At 38.1% G+C, this 23107-nt stretch overlaps 1 protein-coding gene across 1 annotated transcript in view; it reads right to left on the bottom strand.

Annotated features, from left to right (window-relative positions):
* LOC129727885 (guanine nucleotide-binding protein subunit alpha homolog) overlaps positions 1–16783 on the bottom strand; it is a 48291-nt gene extending 31508 nt beyond the window's left edge. The window contains exon 1 of the mRNA XM_055686142.1: positions 15959–16783. Within this exon, the coding sequence (XP_055542117.1) occupies positions 15959–16153 (195 nt within the window). The 5' untranslated portion in view covers positions 16154–16783. The remainder of the gene's footprint in view (positions 1–15958) is intronic.
* Between the last annotated feature and the right edge of the window lie 6324 nt (positions 16784–23107).

The raw sequence follows: 23107 nt of genomic DNA, 5'->3' as shown, positions 1-23107 counted from the left end.
ATCGGACCAAATCGGCAAAAAGCGTAGAATCGAATACGAAAATAATGACGATGTTTTTGACGACGGTGCAACTTTTGCGCAAGTTGTTAAAAGTCGCGGTAAAAACAATAAATCTAACTTAAGTAACAAAAGTAATACTAATATCGGATTTAAACCGGTTAAACCTAAGACTCGTCCGGTTATTGTGATTAAACCGAAAGAGTCCAAACAACCTTGCGAGGAAACTCGGAAGTTTTTGAAAACTAACTTAGATCCTAAAACACACAAAGTTAGTAATTTCAGGAACGGTAAAGATAGTTCCATTATTGTCGAATGCGCCGTTGGCGAAAATATTGATTTAGTGAAAAATGGCATTCAAAGCAATCTGGGTGAAAAATACAGTGCTGTTGTTCCCACGTCGGTGCCTAGATTGAAAGTAGTGGGCATGAGTGAGAATCTTTCTCCTGATGTTTTCATTGACTATTTAAAGAGTCAAAATGATTGCATCACAATCAATGAGGTAAAAGTAGTTAATATGTACGAAAATCCACGCTTCACCTATAACAAGTATAGCGCGGTAATTGAAGTTGATTTAGAAACGTATAATAGTTTGTTATCTGCTAAGCAAGTAAATGTAGAGTTTGATCGGTGCTTAGTATTGCCCGCGATAAATGTGCTAAGATGCTTCAAATGTGGAGAATTTGGACACAAGAGCGTGAATTGCAAAAATTGTGATGCATGCTCTAGGTGTAGCCAAAACCATAAGACATTTGAGTGTACATCTACTGTATTGAAATGCGTCAATTGTGTAAAAACGAATAAAGAGAGTAAAACTAATTTGGACGTCAACCATGCCGCTTTTAGTTCAGAGTGTTTAATTTATAAAAGACTATTCGAGCAAAAGAAAAGCAGCTTGCGTTTCAATAAATAGCAAACAAGTTCCAACGAGAATGTGAATAAGTTTGATTTTTTGTATTTTAATATTGCGGGGTTGACAACAAACTACGTTGCATTACGTCAGATTGTTGAAGATAAACGTCCACTTTTGGTGTTTTTATCAGAGACTCACATTGTCGATGATGAAGCATTTGAACAATATAGTATTCCGGGATACAATGATGCTGCTTGATTATCACATTCTAGGCAAACTGGCGGTGTTGCTATTTATGTCAGAGAATCAGTTCAATTCCAGCTTTGTCACAACGAAGCTAAGGATGGTAACTGGTTCTTGGGCATTACAGTAGTTGGTGGCATGAAGGTGGGCAATTATGGTGTTTTGTATCATTCTCCTAATGCTAGTGACCGCCGTTTTCTTGAAATATTGGAAAACTGGCTTGATGAATTTCTTGATTTGACTAAAATAAATATAGTGACGGGCGATTTTAATATTAACTGGCGAGATGATGCAAATTCGAATCATTTGAAGCGTTTAGTTGAGTCTTTCAATTTGAAACAAAGTGTAGATGAATATACGCGTATTTCCCAGCGGAGTAGAACTTTGATTGACCATGTTTATTGCAATTTTGATTCGATTCGTTCAGTTACGAATTCTGATATGAAAATAACCGATCATGAGACATTAGTAATTAATGTTCTAGAAAACTTGAATAATAATAATGATTCAATAAAATTGAAATGCTGGAGAAAATATTCGAAACAGGCTGTTTCGAACCTTGTTGAGAGAAGCTTGGGTTTTCCAATCGCGACCGGTAGTTTAGATGAATCTGCAGCTGTTCTTACTAACATTTTGAAGATGTGTACGAATCAATTAGTTGAACATAAATTTGTTTCGCTGAAAAACTCGAACAGCTGGTATAGTTTGGATCTTTTGCGCCTAAAGCGCAAGAGAGATAAACTGTACAAAAAGTTTTGTAGATCAAACAATCAGAATCATTGGATTGAGTACACGTTCGCGCGTAATAAATATTCACAAGCGATTAAAAAGAAGCGTTGTGAATATATCCAGAGAAAGATTGTTCAACATCAAAATAACAGCAAAGAGTTATGGAAAATTTTGAAATCTTTGTTGAAACCTAGTAATTGTAAACCGCGGTCCATAACTTTTGAAGGCACATTAGAACATTCAGAACAAATTATTGCATCTAGATTTAATGATTATTTTGTCAATAGTGTTTCATTGATCAATCAATCCATTGAATTGGTCGAGGAACCCGACGAAATAAAACAGCCGATTAACAGTAGTTGTACATTTGATGGTTTTCACCCAATCACGTTAAATGAACTGAGAAAAATTTGTTTTTTATTAGGTAAAACGGCTGGAGTAGATAATGTAAATGCTAGAGTTATTCAAGATTGCTTCAATGTCATTGGTCACACTTTGCTGGACCTCATTAATGAATCGTTGCAAACAGGGCACATGCCTTTGGTGTGGAAAGAATCGTTGGTTGTTCCGATTCAAAAGGTTGCTGGAACGATTAAAGCCGAAGAGTTTCGTCCCATCAACATGTTACACACATTAGAAAAGATATTAGAACTAGTTGTTAAAGGCCAGCTTCTAGAATATTTAAATAGTAACTCGTTGCTAATTCCGGAACAATCAGGCTACCGGGAAGGCCACTCATGTGAAACCGCGTTAAACTTAGTACTAGCAAAATGGAAAGATAACTTAGAAAATAGAGACACAATATTTGCTGTTTTTTTTGATCTAAAACGCGCTTTTGAGACAATTTCTAGGCCCTTATTGTTGAACACAATCAAGCGCTTTGGAATTTCGAGTACTGCATTCAGATGGTTTGAAAGCTACTTGTCTGACAGAACTCAACGGACTGTTTTTAATGATTCTGTTTCTAGTCCCGTGGAGAATGATCTTGGAGTTCCACAGGGAAGTGTATTAGGGCCCCTTTTGTTCATTATGTATATAAATGACATGCGACGAGTTTTACGTTTTTGTGATATTAATCTTTTTGCCGATGACACCGTATTATTCATTGCAGCTTAGAATGTAGAAGAAGCCGTTTCACACTTGAACGAAGATTTACGTTCTCTAAGCAGATGGTTGAAGTATAAGCAATTGAAATTGAATATTGATAAAACTAAATTTATGATTTTCTCGCGCACCGTTGTAAATGATGATGTCTCTGTTTTGATTGATGATGAGGCAATTGGTCGCGTTCGGGAGATTGAATATCTTGGCGTGATTATTGATGACAATCTAAAGTTCAACGCTCACATTGACAATGTCATCAAGAAAATTGCCAAAAAGTATGGAATTCTATGCCGTCTGAAAAACGAATTAACGATCAGTAGTAAAATACAGCTATACAAGTCAATCATCTCTCCACATTTGGATTTTTGCCCTACTTTTTTATACTTAGCCAATAACACACAACTATTGAGGTTACAGCGTTTGCAGAATAGAATAATGCGTTTGATTTTAAATTGTGATAGATTAAATTCCTCTGTTTTCATGTTGGACGCTTTGCAATGGCTATCTGTGAAGCAGCGAGTTGTTTATTTGTCTATGGTGTTCATTTTTAAAATAATTAATGGTTTGCTACCTCAATATTTGAGTGATAGAATTGAAAGAGGAAGAGATTTTCATAGATATAACACTAGAACCGCGGATGAAATAAGAACACCTTTCTTTCTAACGAGAGCTTCACAAAATTCATTGTTTTATAAAGGTATAAATTTTTTCAATTCGATGCCAAGACATGTTAAACGTGCACCAACACTTGCGGAGTTCAAGAGACAATGTATTTCACACGTGAAAGTTTCTATTGTATAGAACGATACTGAGTTTTTCAAAATGATGTAGAGTTTACCTGACGAAGTTTGAACAAACGGATCTTAAATGACGAAGTTTTAACAAACGGATTTATTTTAGATGAAGTATTTGTTCTGGTTTCTATTCATATATTGATTGTTTTATTGAAGCTTGTGAATGACGAAGTTTTATACGAACGGATCTGATTGTGTTGTAAAATTTTATTCATATATTTATATTAAATTGGACTTTTTAAATTTATAACAACAAAACTACTGTGTTCGTCACGGTGATGATGATGGATTTTTTTTTCTTTTCATTATTGTTGTTGTAGCTTTAAAAATAATAGAAAAAGACTACAAAAGCTTGAGCCTCGCGCGCGGTTTTCAGATATAAATGATTTCTTTTAGCAAATTAAAATTGTTATTTGAATGCTTAGAGAAAATCATGAAATAGTTGTGGTTGGTCTGACTGAAGGGTCATGAAAACCCTGTACTAGTTTTGTGTGCTCTATGAATCAAGTATACAGTTTTTGAAGAAGTTTATATCTGGAGGTAAAATCAGTTCGTTTTTTTTTTGTTTTGTATAACTGATTAAAATGTGATCACATTAATTATCTATGGATAAATCGTCCAGCTCAAACTTTTGTAGGGGTATGTGGCGGGACCATCATCATCAACAGCAAAATGCCTTTCTCAAGGAAAATTAACAAGTAATTCAAGGTTAATATTTTTTTGGCAATAACACAAGCATTTTGTGCTGGATCCTAGCAATCAAATTCAGTCGCGATCAAAAAATTTACTTTATTTATTCACCTAATCCCCCCACTGCTGGGGCAGCACGAAGGCTGTGATCAGCATAACCGATTTTGAACAACAAACCGCCCTGTTTTAGAACACCTTAACATCAATTCGACTTAACAGGAATAAATTGAAATTCATTCAATCAGCATAAACAGAATTTCGTCGTCTGCCAGCTGCTCAGTTGCAACATGATGCAACACGCAACAGCGAGCAAACGAAATCGCTTGATGTAACAAACCGCAACACGATGGGGGTTAACATGGTTGCGTGTGTGAAAGCACGATCGGTGTTTATTCGTTGTATACAAAAACCAAATGCGAATTGTGGAATATTTCGTCTAAAGAACATTACAGAATGGCAAAAATGAACAGAAAGGCGTGGCCTATTTCGTAGCAACCTTCGGTTATAAAAGAGTGTTTCTGGTAAAATCAGCTACATTCATTAGTTGGAAGGTGAGCTGGCTAGACCGTCCACAACGTTGACAGCAGTATAAGCAGATATCAGCATAAATCAGCACTCAGCAGTTACAGCGGATTGCAGCGGATAGCAGCGGGTTGCGCCTGTGGCTGCCTTTAAATCAAATAAATCACTTGCCCTGTGGTTGGTCACCATGTCTCAGGAGCAGTCTTCTCACTTCTCAGCGTGTGTCGCCAGATTGACGTTATTGTCCCACTACTGAGGCAGCATAAAGGTTTCCATCAGCAAATCCAGTTTTGAGCAGCAAAATGCCTTTTTCAAGGCAAATAAACAAGTATTTGAATGTTAATAATTCTTTAACAACTCAAGCGAGCCATCTGTGCTGGATATTAGCAATTTAAATCTGTAGCGGCCGTCTAATTTACTGAATGTGAAACAGATTTTACAGCTCGTGTTTTCAGTGTCTTCATTCCTCCACTGTTGAGACAACACAAAGCAAGCATTAGAAGACTTTATGACTCATTAATGAAACACTTACAACAATGCATTTGTTAATAGTGTGCGTAGTTCTACGTCAGTTATGCGGTCGTGTCTTGGATACAACCTCCTACTTTTTTTTATAATAACGGTCTGTGGGAGCACCGTGTGTGGCCCTAAAGCCGTGTAAGCTTCACTTGTATGATCAATGAAAAAATGCACAGAAATTGCCGATAAAAAATGATCGAAATCAAGCTTTTTTAACCAAATGTTTTGGCTAAGCATGAAACTTCGAGAGCTGGTTTTTTTCTCATAAAAAAAAAGGTCAGAAAAATCGACTTTCCATCCATTCATCTTTCCATCTATTTCTAAAACATTTGCCATAAACAGTTATTTTTTATATCAAAAAGTTTATGTATTTTTTTATCGGCCAAAAAGTAAACCTTTAACCGTTTTGAGGCACGACCTCCATATGTCCGACTGTAATAAGTAAGTTGATCTAGTATATCTTTACCAAGAATTCATAAAACAGAATTATCCGTACGTGCGGAGAATAGAGATGACCCGAATTCAAGTCAATTGCTAGATTGATTTTATTGAAAAACTATTTTCTAATAGCAAAGCAATAAGCAAACCCTTGGTGCTACATTCCGATTCGGAACTAGAGCTTCTGTTTATTTATACATACACAGACTTCGCAGTTTCTTTCGTGGAAAACAAGGTGTCTAGTATCAGCACTTTATTCTGGCGAAGGAATGGAATTTTGTGAGTATACTTCTGGGAAAGAGACTGCCCCACGATTAAGCTGAAATTTTGCATAGGGACTTTTTTCGTGGAGACAAAATTTTTGAGTTGATTTGAATGTTGTTTTCGAATTGATCGTTGACTGAACTACGTTAATTTAAACAGTACGGGCGTTGCACGGTAAACGGTATCGCTGATGATAGCAGTAAAACACTTCATCTCCTATGTTGTCTTCTTCTATTCTCTCTTTTCAATATTCTCTCGCACTCATTTCTCTACTGCAACGCAACCCGGATTGAGAATAAGTACTGTGAGTGTGCCAAACCACTGTTTTTCTCATGCCGTTTTGTAACATGATAGTAATTCATTTAGGTTACTCCTTCTTATAACTCTTCTATTTATTTTGGTTGATGTGTAGTACAAGAATCGGGTAGTGAGTGCAAAAAAAAAGAACTATTTGCATATGGAAGCTTTGGGTTCAAATGAGGAAACAAGTTCGACTGCGTAGGGAGAGCGCAATTTCAATCCACTGTAAATTCGGAATTCACGTCGGAATATTGGGTGGTATTCGGCCAAATAACTTAGTATGGGCAAATATTACCCAATATAAATATTTCCAGAATCTGGATGATGACCAGAGATCAGAAATTTACTCCAAACGCCATTCCTAAATTCAATATCGCGACTTCCGGTTTCCGGAAAACAGCTTGAGTTGGCCAAATTACATCCCATTCAAGTACTTTTGATATCGGGATGATGCCCTGAAAATAACTCCAGGTGAAGCGGAAGTCCCCATCTAGAATTATAAATTTCCGCCAGTTTTCGATCGCAGGGTATTTGTATTTTGATTCCGAAAGTACCCATATTGGGTGGTATTCGACCACTTTAGGTTGTTTTCTCGAAGGCGGAAGTCACCTTTTGGATCCAAAATGGCGTCAGGTGTCATTTTCCTGTATATGGGCGTCATCCTGATTCTGAAAATACTCATATTGGATGGTATTTGAACTTGTTTTACCTAATTGTGCAATGTGGATGGCCCCTAAGAGGTAAAAAAAATCAAGTCCTTCCCATCCACCCCTCTTCATTGCTATATAAAAAACTAATGTTATCAGAAGTTGCCGTTTAAACAGTTCTGAGCTCTGTCACTGATTTTTATCACTACTGGTTGAGGTGAACTATAAAATTTCGTCTTATGAACCCTTAAATGGTACCCGGGAATCCTGTCAAGCACATGACGGTTTAAGTGGTCTCACTCAAGAATCCCAATCCCATAGACTGGGCAGTAGGGTGTCCCAAAAAAATCGATGTTGAAAAAGCCAAGGTGCTCAGCCCTAAATTGAAAGATAATGTTACTTATAGCATTTTTGTAGAACATTTCGACTTTCTAAAAAATTGTTTTCAGGTTGCCCAAACGTGATTTATGAAAAAATTACTTTTTTCAGCTACAAACTCACTCTTTTGCACTTTTTTCCATTCTGTTTGATTCCTAAATTTATCCATATATTTTTTTATTTTTTTGGGGTTGTTTTTGAATATTTTGCATGGTTTGGTTCAGCATTTCATTCAGTTTTATGACTCCCAGAGCCCATTAAACATCACAAAAAAAAAAATTCTAATAATTTTTAGATAAAACCCCACAAAACACAAATAAAAAAAATGTGATCAAGAACTGAAATTTTCATTGCAAAGCGGGATTTACGACGAAAGTTTACATGCAAAATGATACTTGATATCTTATCGGGGAGCTGGGATATTGGCATTTTTACATGTGATGGAAAACTATGCATTTTAAAAAATATGTTGAATAACTGTTATATTTTGGGAGATAAAAAATAACAATGTTCAGAAAACAAATGCATTTTTAGATGGCTGATAACTTAGTAGAAGGTTCAAAAATTCGGAAAAATTTGCGAAAAAAGTTAGAACGGATATGGTGATTTTTAGTGCCTTCTATTTGAAAACTCAATGTTGCTCGTAATATATAAGAGATAGAAACCTGTTGTCCTCGGTAAAGTTTCTTGTTTCAATATAACCTAAAACTTTGTCGAAGACACCGTGCGTCTATCTTATTTTGATTGAAAAGTAATTTTTTTATCTCACTCATAGGTGGATTGATCACCCATCTTTCTACATTAAAATATGCATTTTTAAATATCCTGAAACTCCTCCGAACATACCTTATGGCTGTAATCATCATGTGAATCACTATTTAGGAAATTATACGCACAAACGGTAAAATAAAATACTGTGCAATGGAGATATTGAGCTTTAGTGGCATTTTTGACAAAATGCATAGTTTTCCATCACATGTAAAAACGCCAATATCTCAGCTCCTCGATAAGATATCAAGGATATTTTTTCATGAAAATTTTCGTCCTTAATCCCGCTTTGCAATAAAAACTTGGGTTCTTGATCAAAAAATGTTTTCATATGTGTTTTGAAGGGTTTTATTTGAAAAATTATGAGAAAAATTCACTTTTTTGTGATGTTCAATGGGCTCTGTGAGTCAAAAAACTGATGCAATGCTAAACCAAACCATGTAAAATATTCAAAACCAACCCCGCAAAAATAAAAAAATATATGGAAAAATTTAGGAATCCAACAGAGTTGAAAAAAGTGCAAAAAAGAGTGGGTTTGTAGCTGAAAAAACTCTGATCGCGCACGACCCTACGTTGTGTTAATTTTCGCCCTTTGGCACCACGTTGGGCATTCAAGGCCCAGGGAGAAGGTTTTTTTCGCGCACCACGAAACGCACAAACTTTACTTAGCTACTGTATATTTATTCTAAGAGTATTTACAAACTGGCAGCGTGACGGCGCTGCCGCCGTACGCTTATCGACTGACACCGGATTGAGATGGCAAGTACACTTTTATAGCTGGTCGCAAACAATGACCAGCTTTGGCGGGAGGCGCAAATAAAGCCTAATTGTTATATACTAACGCGCGCCAACTAGCTTGGCGTGGTTCTCGAGTCACTCACAGCGTTGCAGACAGTCGTTCCTTTCGTAGTGCGGATGGTGTGACTCAACAAAGTCATTTTTTCATTATTCACGTTTGGGCAACCTGAAAACAATTTTTTAGAAAGTCGAAATGTTCTACAAAAATGCTATAAATAACATTATCTTTCAATTTAGGGCTGAGCACCTTGACTTTTTCAACATCGATTTTTTTTGGAACAGCCTACTGGGCAGTCTTAAGGATTCTTTTTTCAGAATTCTTTAATAAGATTATAATGTGAGGAATCCTAGAGAATCTATACGAAACTTATGTGGTCGTCCGGATATGTATGAATTTTTCTAACCGGGACATCAGTCATGTCGAATAGTCTGTCCTCGTTAGTTTTAATTGTTGAAATTAATAATTCGGTTCGCATGTTCAAAGGAGTTCCGTTCGCCTTTTGAGAAGTTGAAGCAACTTCGGCTTGATGTTAGATGGACACAAGCTCCAGGTACAGTCGCAGTGTTTAGTTTAATTTTTGGTCATTCTGAATCATACTCTTTCAGGATCAGCTCAGAGGAAAAAGTGTGAATCCAGTTTCGCTGAAATGGAATCATTCTCAATAGGAAATTTTCATTTGTTAATCGTCAGTTACAGGTTATTGGTTATTGGTTTTGTATACTTTCAGAACTGAAATAACAAGTTAAAGGATTTAATCAGAAAGTATAACACTGAGAAAGAAATAACTAAGTTGAAATCTGTAAAAGAATCTGGGTTAGCTTTTGCCAAGCAATCTACACTGTTGCTCTGCAAACAAAAGCTGTCGGATATCAGGCACTACTTTCCACAGATAAATGAGTGCGTAGAAACGTTTGAGGGGACTGTCACTGAGTCAAAATTTAATCCTAATTTTCGTATATGTTGTAGAATATATTGCAATCTAAAGTTTGCTTTGACCAGGACGCCTTTATTACCCATACAGAGCTAATAATAACATTATATTTATTGTAATACTCCGTAACATCAAAGTTCTACGATGAAATTTTGAAATCGAAATGTGTAGAACCACAGTAATCGATATTTTTCAAGAAACATGTATCTTATTTCCAGTACAAATCAGATTGTTTACAGATGCGTGAGAGCGAATCCGAAAGATTTTTCAGAATTAAATCTTTGGCTTCTTGGGAAATCAATGAGAAAGTTTTTCATATGCGATTCGAACTGATTCTGTCCGTGTCGCAGAAACGATTCCATTCACGATTCCGTCACTGAGTTATAGGTATCCTCAGGATTCTATGCGTGTTAGTTGGAGTATTTTGTTTCTAGTGTTTTTTTCATTCAAAATCATCAGTACGCGTGATGATTTGCTCTTGAAATTCTTAAAGATCATCAATAAGGTTTTTTCGAAGGATTATTTAAAAAACATCCTTGCATTTTAGACATTTTGATGTCTATTTGAAAACCTGATTTGAAAATGATCATTGCAAAATCTACAAAAAATTAAATTCATTTTACACACCAAATACCTAAGTATCTAGGCTTAAATAATTTTAAATTATCGACCAAGTTTTGTTAAAACTTGAAAGGTTTTTGCCACCAGGGGTTGGCGCGAAATCTCTCTACTTCAAAGCAGGTTCAAGGATGAAAGATTTCCCCATTGAATGTAATAATTACTTTCACTCCGTCCGTCCAATTCTTTTACAATTTGCAATGTTCAAAACCGTCACGTGTCACGATTTAACTCGAATGGTTATTTTTGCGGTAATTTGGCTTTGTTCAGGCATCCGGTTTTTGGTCCATGACAACAATAAAAGTCAACTGGAAAAGTTGAAAAATCGTTAAAATTCAATTATTTACTTTCTATTAATTGCAGCAAGGAGTGTATATATATAACGAAATTGACTAGTACGTATTCCGATCCTGCTGAATCCCTAGTGATTTTTTGGAGTTGGTATGGATGGATCCGAATCTAAAACCAAATTTTCCAAGCGATAACTCAAATTAGGAAAGTCGAAACAAGAGAAATGTTCCGGATACCCTTGAGAAATGACATGCGACATTTCAAATTGCTCCGAATTAAAAAAAAAAAAACTAGATCGATGAAAGTCATATTAAGTGCCTATAGGCACATCGATCACTTACAAACATGTTCTGGATGTCCAACTCTACATTGTAAACCATTTGCTGGCTCGGGGTTCTTCGTACTAAGTAGTGAAAAACAAAAACGTCGCTTAACACCACATTTGGACAGCACATCCGGTATCCGGTACTGGATTCCTATTGCACCGTGTCGTCTGTCCGTCCGATTGACTGGCCGATTGACTTTGACTTTCATGTAGATGCCATGCCACCCGTTGCTGGCATCGCAATCGAATTTACGACAGACGTGCCCGAGATTCATCCGCCCGTCTTAACCGGCTCCATCATCAGTCTTCGGCCGAAAACCAGGCGGAGCGGCAGCGTGGCATGGCGAGCGGCTGACTGCTCATGTTCTGGTCTACCGGTGTGGTTTCGCCTGTGCTCTCTTCTGTTTATGTGTGCCTCTTCTGATTTTGCGTTGTTTGTGTTATTCTTCGTTAGCTGCTCTCATGAACTTGTCACGGTTTAATCTTACCGATCGTTTCGGGGCACGATCCGGATACCCTCCTTCTGGCGTTGCCTGCGCGCTGCAGGGCCAGCACTAGCGCGACAGTGAAGCGGTAAGCAACCCCTGGTGCACCGGTCGCATCCAATGAGTTGTGGAAGAAATAAAGTCAAAGGAAAATTTATCTCTTCGCTCTTTGCGGTGAAAGGAATTGTTTGCGAAAATATGCGCAATGTCGAGCGCAAGACGGAGCACATAAAAATGCTCTGGCCAGCCGGTTTCATGTTCCCGGATGTATTTTAGCCCGGATGCAGGCAATAAAACTTCAAATTTAAAGGTCGCACGGAACGACGACAACGACGACGACGACGACGACTGCGACGCTGCTGTAAGGGTGCGTTTTGAAAAGAGGTTTCTTTTGTGTGCGAATCTGAGATAATAGTGAGAGAGAAAATAAAAACTTTTGCGGAATGTTTTTTTCGTAGAAAACATGGTGGCTGCACCAATTATGACCCATGAATTATTAATGTAGCATCTGAGAAGAGAGATATGAAAGACGGTTTTGTACCAAAATTTATTACTTATCTTTAGTGTGCCTAAAAAGAGTATATTACTACAGTCCGTAATCGCAATGCGTTAACAAGCTAAAGAAATGACACAATAAATCTACCGAACGATGGTCGGAGATAGCGGATCATTCTCAATGGAAAAGTGTTTTTCTGCTAGTTCACAATTTTATAAGACTGTCAATGTTGGTTTTGACTGCACTTTATATCGTTCTTGAGTTGTGATCTGATTCAAAATGAATGTCCTGTGTACATTTTGTATTTAACACGATGGATGCAAATTGCTTCGTAAAATTAAAATACAATGTGAAATTATTTACCAAGATAATTCAAAATAATTGCAACCCGTGCCAGACTAAAATAGCATTTAGAGAATAACATATGGCATGGAATGCATGTGAACACACGAAGACACAATATGTTTGATAACATGGCGACCGTTTCACATACCTGCTAAATGAAAGGTTCACATTCGTTTAGACCTGAGTTAGGCTGACCGACACAAACGGGCAGGCTCTGAAACTCGCATCCCCAATATGTTGCGTAAAATGTGTTAAACATTACGACAGGCTTCGTGACGCTAGTGTGGCGTGACTAATCCTGAAACGGACCCAAGACAAAGACGATTGACACTTTATCGCACCCTAATCGGTGGCGGTTGGTTGGTACGACTTCACATGTCACATACACACTTATACTCTTTGGACCGGGGAAAATCCCAACCGACCGACCGATCGGCCATTATGACCTAGTAAACTTTATTTACATCACACCTTACCGCCTAGTTCCTGTTCGATCTTGCATCACACGCGCGAGCGCCAATCTACCACGGATGCGATCATTCGCGACAGCATAAGCCAACAACAGGCAGCGCTCTTGATAATAACAAAGCACGAATCTCCTGTTTGCGTGCGTGTCGGCGAACGACGTAGGAAGACGTAGACGTCATCTGCGTACATAGATTTTAATTAGTCAGTCAGCCTAATTATAATCGGTTAATCCGTGGGTAGCAGGGGCAGAAATGAAGTTATTCAACCGTGCAATGAAGGAAAGTTTCTACACACCTTTTCCGTACGCTACGGACGGAGGCAAAAACTTGTACCATAGTATACCAAGCATTAGCTAAATGCCAATTATAGACCAATTTGAGCCACATTATCGGAACTATTTGGAGAAAAGCTTCGGACGTACGATGAGAGAAAAAAACGGCGAGTTTCGCATCGTTTGACAGTCCCAGATTCCATCCGTCAAAACATATTCCTCAGATGACGATGACGATGTGATCGCGCACTCAGCTGCACGTACGCGTGAGTGGGATCATGAGAGATGAGAGAAAACAGATGAATGAAATTTATCCACAAACGTTGTGTCGGCGTTTAAATCGCAGCAAGCATTTCGAGCAATCAAATCGAGCAACAGTGTTGCCAGATTCGTTGGTTCGCTAGATTTGTCGTGCCTTTATAATAGCGAATTTCTTTATTCCACTGTGTGCGGGCAAAACTGCTGAGGAATAATTAAACGTCATCGCCATTCAAGACGCAAGTAAGAAGGAGATGCCAGATAATTGTTTACGAACTTAGCACGTGCGGTGGTGGGTTGAAGCTGACAAATTTTACAGTGCGCTTCGGGCAGCACGGCAGGTCAAAACTGGGTCAAAATCGAGCGAATGAAGAAGGGTTTTGACAGCAGTTAGTGCGCTTCCAGGTCAAAACGAGGTGAGCTTGTGGAATAAAAAAATGCGCTATAAGTTTCACAGTGTATATTGTATTTTATTGAAATTCTAATCGTTCACACAAAGTACAACACATAAAAAATATCAAACATTGAGCCAAATCGAAAGGTAGTACCAAGGCTTTGCTTTTTTGGATTTCTTTAAATAATACGAGTGGTAAAGACTATTTTCAAATGTATCCCCATTCCAGGAGTTTTCAGTCAGATGAACTTTTCAGCCATGATGGTTAATTATTTGATTAATTACAGGTCGGACTCGATTATCCGGAGACTCGATTATCCGGAGACTCGATTATCCGGAGACTCGATTATCCGGAATTTTGGACTCGATTATCCGGAATTTTATTTTTTTGGTGGCCATTTTCAATTTTTATTTCGAAATTTTGCCTTTACTATCCCTTCTGGCATATTTGTTACCATTTAAGTCACTTCCGGCATGTTTGGGACATGCTCGAATTGAGTGAAAATAATCAATGTCCAATTTATTATTTTTGCTTCTTAAGATAAAGAAAAGGAATATTTATTTATTCTATGTTCGTTAATCGCAAAATTTCAGTATTTTTTGTGTGATTCGATTATCCGGAAAACTCGATTATCCGGAATGAAAAAATTTTTGATGTTCCGGATAATCGAGTCCGACCAGTATTCATGTTTATTCTTGTTTCATTTACTGTAGAAAACTGTGTTACTTGTCTTATGAAAACTAACATACAAGACAATTTTAAACCAAGTTGTGGACCATAAGAACAGCCAATTTTCTGTAAGATTTTGACCACTGCGACCATTATTTTGACCTTTTGTGGTATATAACGGCCTATACATTATCCTAATACTGTTTTGTGTGGTAAATTGAGAGAAGCATAACTAATTCTTTTATTGATTGAATAAGCATAACCATCCGCAAAAAAGTGTTTTTTTTACAATTATCTTTCAATAGGCTGACCAAATTTTGCATATTATGGTGCGATTTTTGACATAAAGTCGTGAAATTTGTCGCATGAAACATCGAAATTTTGCCTAAGAATAATCATGGCTCAACTTGCAATTACGACTTTTTCGTCAATTGGGAATGCACGAAATGTATTTAGTAATATTAGCGAGTTTTGATGTAAATTTCAGAATTTTTCAAGTATCCAAAAAAAAACGGTACAAAATAGTAAAAAGACGGGATGGGTGAAAATGGTCGGAAAACGGCATTGTTCTGCTTAAAACGGTACATCTGGTCAGCATATCTATTAAATACTGGTATGGTCTAAACTAGCTCTATTGACGAAATTGGTGCTTTTGCCCTAGTTTTCTTTTTATAGTTTAATAAAAAAATGGGCGAGCGTGATGCACGTCAAAATTATAAGACCTTATAAAAACTTCTGGCTTTATATAACAATTTTGTTAACATATTTTCTGTGTTGAAATTATTTTTGTGAAATTTGTACAAAAAAGGAATCATTGTACATATTGTTTATTTATTTAAAATGTACTGACTTTTTAATATGACATTGGAAACAAGGATGTAAAGTGTCACTCACGCTCATTTCTTTCGCAATCCGATAGCTCAGATGATGAACATATTTTTAAACAACTATGTATGACTATGTAACGTATGACAAACTTGAAGTTTTAAAGTAGCACTACTAGTCGAAAACCGGAGCCGTAAGAGCAGATTTGAGAAAATCATCGCAATACATAATTTGTCAGAATGTGCTCTCACAGCTTCGGTGCTCGAGTAAGAGCAAAAGTCTCTTCGACAATGTTGTAGTTATACTTGAGGACCTCAAGTTCGCCATACGAAGAAGTCAGAAATGTGCTAATTAAATGAGCTATCGTCTTGCGAAAAATATGAACGCGAGTGAAATAATTAACACACATTTCAACATTACGACATTATTCAAAACACAATATCGTTTTAGAGGTGAGTATGATCATACCGCTATGGCAACACTGCACTAGCATTTAAAAACAGAACACTATCATCCGACACTAAACGCCATCATACCTGTCTTTTAAATGCATGTTTATCCTTTTCGAGAAATTTGTCAATCTCCCGTGATTTGTAGCGCTGCTCTAGCTCCTCCGGGCTGACCCGGAGTCGCAGCAGATATCCGAATATGTCCCCACAGCACGACCGGGAACAGGACAGCTTTGATAAGCCGCCTTCGCCACCTCGCCTTCGGTTATTCGCTGTAGCCATCTTTAAATCGCATCACATATCAACAACTCGAGACTAGCACCATCACACAACCATACACTCTTGCTGTCGGCCTCTGGCTGCGAACTTCACTCACTCACTCACTATTCGTGAGATGGATTCTCTCACGCTGAATCTCGCTGCCACTACTGCTGTATGCAGCAGAAAAAACAACAACCATTCGAGTAGCTTCGCACCACGTACTGATTGCGCTTTCTTCTTTCACTTCACTTTGCCATTCGAGCTTCTTTGCTTCCAGTATGCTGCATCGCACAATCAAAAACACTTTCCACCAACAAGGGCTTCCTCAGCTGTGTGCGTATTCCTATTCTAAACAAAGAGCACACACACACATGCGCACTTAAAATAAACACCCGTCGTCGAAGTGATTCAAGAAACGTCACTCTCGCGAAAAGAAACCCGTCCCCGAGGAAAATCCCGAAACGATTGTTCAAAAGTCGTAATTTCTGGCGCAAAACTAATCCACCAGTGCGATTCTCACTCGCACCGTACGACAATTGCATTCACCTTCACTTTAGGTACACTTTGGACGCTGAATTCGACCGAAAACACGTTAAATTTGGCGAAAATTGGCACGAGCCAACCGATATCAACACCGATCGTGCTGAGCTATTTCACGTATACTAACTGCGGTGAGAGAGCAAGTGGTGCCGAGAGCTACGCGAACGGAACTCAGCGTAGAAGTTTTTTTTTGCCTAATCATACACGCACGACCACGAGTGCATCGAGTGCAGCTGGTGGGTGCGGGAAAGAGAAAGAGCACCCACCAGAGCAAATGAACTTCTTCTGCGTGCGATTCGTGCTTGGAGTGCGATTCTGGTATACTTTTCATGCAGTTTGTAGTATTTCGATGAAAGGTATTGGAATTAATGAAATCCAATGGTAAAAATAATGATTCATTTATTTAAGGCTTTTCCGAGAAAACGAATAATGCTAATGAATAATTAGCGTAGAAAATCTGTCGCAACTATCACAAGTATTTCATTTGCCTGTTTCATTTTGAATGAAAAAACACGCTTTTTTATTTCTACAGTAGATATGCTTGACCCAACCCCGAGTTCTTACGTTCCTAATGAGGATTCTGTTGTGACATATCCATAAAATAAGATGATAAATCATAAATGACAAACCGAACATTTTCGCTATTTTTATACCTTTTAATTTTTTTCATCTTATATCAATAAAACACTACATCATGTAATTGTTCTTTTTCTTTAGAGCAGCGGTTCTCAACCTTTTTTTGTCCGCGTACCCCTTGGCGATATAAATCATATCGATTGTACCCCCTGGCTTGGAATGTTCTCGCAGAGTGAGAGGGAGTAATTGTAGATCATGATGTGGTAGTCTAGTTGAGATTTTAAATTGAACTATGGTTTGTTTGTTTAATACAGTCATGTTTTAAGAGCAAGATTGAACAACAAATGAATTATCGTAAAGAAAAATTGCTTTGTCCGCCATTACTGATTTTTCTTTCGCGTACCCCCTGAAGGCTTTAGAGTACCCCCAGGGGTACGCGTACCCCAGGTTGAGAACCGCTGCTTTAGAGTAAAGTTCAAATCTTTTATCGGAACAAGACAAACGCAGTTGACTGATGAGTGTTTCCATTCGCCCCATTGTGGGACGAATAGAAACATGCAACATTTATTTCAATGAACGAATGGATTATTTATTTATCGAAATGGTAGTTACACCCTTGATAGAGGTAGCCTAGACCCATGTTTTAAAGCTTTTACTTTACTGTCGCATGTTGTCGCATTCGCATAACAGTCCTATGTTTTCTTCCTTTTTTTTGCGGAAATGGGTTCATTTTGGCTCTTTAGAAATAACCATCAAAATTTAGGTTGTGGTAATCAAACCTTGCTTGTTTAAAGGCTTTCCTTGAAAAGCATGCCACAATGGACCCATTCTCCCAAAAAAAATGAGAAAACATTCACATTTGATATAGGACTATAATGCGAATAGCGCCAGTTTAGTTCCAGCTATTACAATACGTTTTATACACTGCAAAGTATATCGGAGACTGTTTCTATTCGCCCCGCTTTACGGTACGTGCTTTACGAGGCTGCGTTTTTTCATTCTATAGTCTAATTTGTTTCACGTCTTGGTCCTAATATGCAGAATAGTTGAAAATCCATGATTTCAAGGAAGGATACAAATAAACTTTGTTTTATATACGGTGATCGTACTTTCGACCGATTCAAAAACTTATTTGTAACTACACACTTAGATTTTATTGCCATGACAGCTGAGAAATTCAGCAAAATGCTTTACAAGTTTTCGGCAGAATTTTCAAGAACTTCGGCAAACGAAATGTCAACAACTGTTGGTTTACGGTAGATCGATATATTTGTTGAATGTTTGTCGAAATATATTGCTGATATTTGTTAAAAACTTCGCCGAGCTCGATCAGCTGTTGGAAAGTTTGCCGAGATAAATTAAGTGTGTATATCCTATATTTCTATATAATAGCAAAAAAAAAAACAAAGAAGGAAAAGGAGTGCAAACGCTAAAAAACTATGATCGATTTTAAAATCCAAGCTAATGAACGGTTACCAAATATTAAGCAAGTAAACATTAAAATATGAACAGATTTAAACAAAAAATCAACATTCGCGCCTCTTTTAAAGTTAAAAAATATGGCTGTACACCACAACGCAAAACAGTCATACAATTTGGCTATTTTTGTATGAGACGTGATTTCCAGTACAAAATTGATGTCATTAATCACTGTATGTTATGTATAATTCTAACAAGAAATCCAGGAACCAACTACTTTTCACTGCGATAATCGTCGTCTTTTTCCTCTGATAGCGTCAAGGCTAGCTGTTTGAAAACATTCTTGAACAAACATGTCAAACGAGAACTCGCCACCACGACGTTTTTTTTCCTCAAATGTATTTTGACATTTTTAAAAAAGCAGGAGTTTATTTCCCAAAAAAAAGCCTTACTTATTTTAATCTGTTAATTTATTGTTGTATTTGCCATACTCATTTTTTACATGTTGTTCTGGTTGTACAAAAAAAAAAGTTTTAAAAGGAGAATCCAAAATTATAAACTATTGGATAGTTAAAAAATAAAGTAAATAAAACGTTGTCTTGAATAAACTCGGAAACGAATTCGAATGTTTATTTAAACTAGATCAAAAATCTTTATTTGTAGTCAAGACGTATAATTTACATTCAAAAACGCATTTTAAAGTATATATTTTTTCATGTCTAGAAGTCAGATTTACACAATTTGTCCATAGACAATATTTTCGTAGAGAATGTTTTTTAAGTACGATTTTCAAAGATTTCTTCTACTAAAACTGATACGCCTTTTAAATAAATAACTGAGGAAATGCGCAGTTTGTTTTGATCTTGCTGAGACTATTCAAACTTTACCATTAACTCTTGCGCTTTAACTTTGAACTCCTTTTTTTGGATATCGTATTCTTTAATTTTTATTACATATTTCAGTTACTGATCTTAGGGTTTCAAAAGTTTCCAATTCAAACAAAACTAAATCTCAGCACATGTTCTACCGTTACTTGCAAGAAAAAAGCAACGTGTTACGTTTTTAAATCCTTTCGCACTTCAACCTGTTAACGATGAACAGTGCTCGAATCGTCCAAACTGCTGCTGATGAACTCACTTCACTCACACGATTGCTTCAAAGATTCATTCCCTCACTCTTTCTCCAATTTCATAACACCCACTCTTTCCCTCTCACTAATCGTGCTAATCTATGCTCTCGATCCTGTACCCGCAGCATATGTTTCCATTCCATTTCCTGGTAATGCAATTATGCTTGCCGATTGTGTGGGTTGTGTGTGCAAAAAAAGTGAATCTACGTACCTACACTTGTGTGGTGTTGGTTTGTTGGTCATGTTCTCGTGCTCCGTTTGACTGCTACTGTTGCTGATGCTGTTCAGCAATGTTTTCGTGATCTATTCCCAAACTTTTGGAGAGGATCAAGGTCATTGATGCAAAACTTTTATGGCCAAAACGTTCGTTTGCACACCCGTTCATTCCGGGACTGAGTGTAAGCGCCTTTATGTTTTTATGATTGTGCTTCTTTGCGGACTCGTCTTCTTCGCATTCCGAAGAAGATCGAAATACACACGGCCCACAGAAGCACAGAGACAGAGAAAGCGGTTTAAGTTTTTTTGCTCTCCCTCCGCTGATCTGACGTTTGTCGCTAAGTGCGGATGAGAAACGGATTGCTATTTAGGTTTGTTATTTTTTTCTCCGCTTGTTTCGGTCTGTGCTCTTCACTGTTTTTACCACCCCGAGCGAAAGACAGGGAAAAAACGGCGATTTTCATTGTTTTAGACTAGGCTCAGGTACAAAGTAATTTGCTGCCGCTCATTATTGTACTCTTTTTTGTATAGGTACGCTTAATTTTTTAGAAGCGGTATTTTTGATGAGAGAGAAAAAAACCTTGCAAATCCGTTTCGGCTATTCTCCACCACTTGAACGAATGGATATTTGGGCAAAGTACGGTTAAACCCCTTCCCTCGTTTTTGGGCTCACGGACCTTCGTAGAAAATTATGCATAATCCTTTGATATATGGTAGGCTAATTACCTTCTAAGTCGGCACACAGACGACTCTGTTTTGAATGCGTCAGAGATGCTGCATCCGTCCTTATTAGACCGAATGTCTTTTGAGCATATGCCCGAGACGGGGTATGCAAATGGTACTGGAAATAAGCGGCGGAAAAGAGCCTATTAGGTACGGTTTGTTTACTAGTCGATTCGAGCGGCAATAGAACCTCGTGGAACCTTGGGCGCTGATGATGGCATTGGCTGCGATATTAAATTGCCGCAATAGAGCAAATATCCGGCCGAATCGTCTAATCAAACTTATCAACGCTAATGGATGGAATAAATGCGGTAACTGCGGTATGTACTTAGAAGTCGTGTGGAAACATATGAGCAGCTTATAGAATTTTTTTTAGTTCGGGATATTAGAACATAGCAAAGTTTATAAAGTTACTGTTGAATTCATAACTGTATGAAACACCCACAAACGAAAACTCAGAAGAAGCTAGCAGAATGTTCATATCGATATTGATTAGTGCATTAAATATTTCACAGTTGGGAATTTGATCGATTTTATGTCCACCCATATACTATAGAAGCAATGAAAGATGGACTCTATAAAACACCTTAATTATAGGTATCACCCAACTATCGAGCTGCAACGAGCGAACCTCAAGATAGGTTTTTCACATACGTATTTATACTTCATCCTCTATCATACGTTCGGCTTCGGCCAACGTCGACAGAACCAGCCAGCGCCCAGCCCAGTGATGCTGTGGTTAGGCTAAGCCTAGAGGTGCAAGTTATGCAATTGGCATGTACGCTCCCTACCGATTCCGCAAACAAACGACCTTCTCATTGCGCGCTCTGTAATGGCATCGACAGTGGCGACAGTAGCCGGCATGGCACGGTGCGCTAGATTTGTCGAGTTATAGTGGACCTATAACTTTCCTAACGTAAATCAGCCTTACGTGATTCGAATGAATTGCATGCAGCCAGACTATCGGGTGTAGTTCGCGGATCTATGTATGTGCACCTTGTGTGACATATCTCATTATAACGATGGTTATGTATTTACATACAGAAGTGATTTAGACATGTGACAGTTTTATTTGAACTCTTATGATTGGCGCTGCCATCATGGGATGTTAAAATAAGAGTAGACAATAAGCGAGAACGAGTTAACATTTCACCAATTAGCTCCTTAAGCCAAAGTTAAAAATAAAAATAATTGTGGCAATTAGTGATCAAAATTCTCCCATTATCTTCAATAACTTGTTCACGTTCCCGCAATTCGTTCTCGGACAGTTTTGACGTAGCACTTCGTCTCTCTAGATGTTCCGCTACAGGGGTGTTGAATGAGAATCACCAATGTTCACATCGGTGACCTGACGCTAAAAAAGCGAGCATTCGTCGATCGGCTTCCTTCAGCGACGATGACAACCGGGAGGATCAGCATTCTATAAAGCGCCAGTTCTGTGCGAGTCTGCCGACTACGGGACTTCACTTGACTACGTAGTTCACAGAAAACCATATTTGCAGCTGCAACTTGTCGTTTGACTTAGCGAATCGCGTTTTTTTTTTATTTTTTTTTATTCTCGCTTATTTTCCGTCGGTCTAGTTCCGCCACTGTTGTGGCCAATCACCGACGCCCAGGGAGGCGACTCCACACCCAGGACCCTAACTCACGACCCGTTTATTAACGGACCGGCGCCAACGGCTTTACTTCCTCATGCGATGGAAGGCGTGATCCCAGAGATTTTTCGCCTCAGAAAATCTCCCGGTGTCGGCTAGGATTGAATCTAGACCAGTTGAGTTGGTTGTGAGTGGATCACGCCACCTCACAACCATCGACACCTATGTCGGCGGTGGGATTCGAAACCCAGGCATCGAGCGTGGTTGGCGGAGACGTTAACAAACACACTAGGCCCCCGCTCGTAGCGAATCGCGTTGTTGTCACATATATACCGAGGGTACCAAGATACATGAATTCCTCAACCACTTCGTGAATTTCTCTAGAAGTAACACCACTATCCCTCGCATGTTTTCTAACAGTCATTCGAAGAAGGCTAATCAGTTACACCAGCAAAACGTGGTCCAGAATTATTTACCACAGCTGATTTCACATAACTGAGTCATACGCCACCTTGAAATCCAAAAATAAATGGTGAATCTAGTCGTGGTTGAGTACGTTTTTTGAGCTCATGAATCGCCTTCTTAACCTCCATATTTGTTTATCAATCTACAGCTCGTCCATCACAAATTCTCATACTAGTCCTGTAGAAATAAAAAAATGTAGGATGGGCTGTTTAAGTCACGCGCGCGTAGGCTCATATAGACAATCTGCTTTGAGCCCTTGAAATTGTATAGCGGGGTTTTCGTAGTTTTGGCTTGTTATCTAAAACCAGTTCT

Source organism: Wyeomyia smithii, chromosome 3 (assembly GCF_029784165.1).
Source record: "Wyeomyia smithii strain HCP4-BCI-WySm-NY-G18 chromosome 3, ASM2978416v1, whole genome shotgun sequence".
NCBI classification, from domain to species: domain Eukaryota; kingdom Metazoa; phylum Arthropoda; class Insecta; order Diptera; family Culicidae; genus Wyeomyia; species Wyeomyia smithii.
This window is presented reverse-complemented; position numbering and strand designations above follow the sequence as displayed.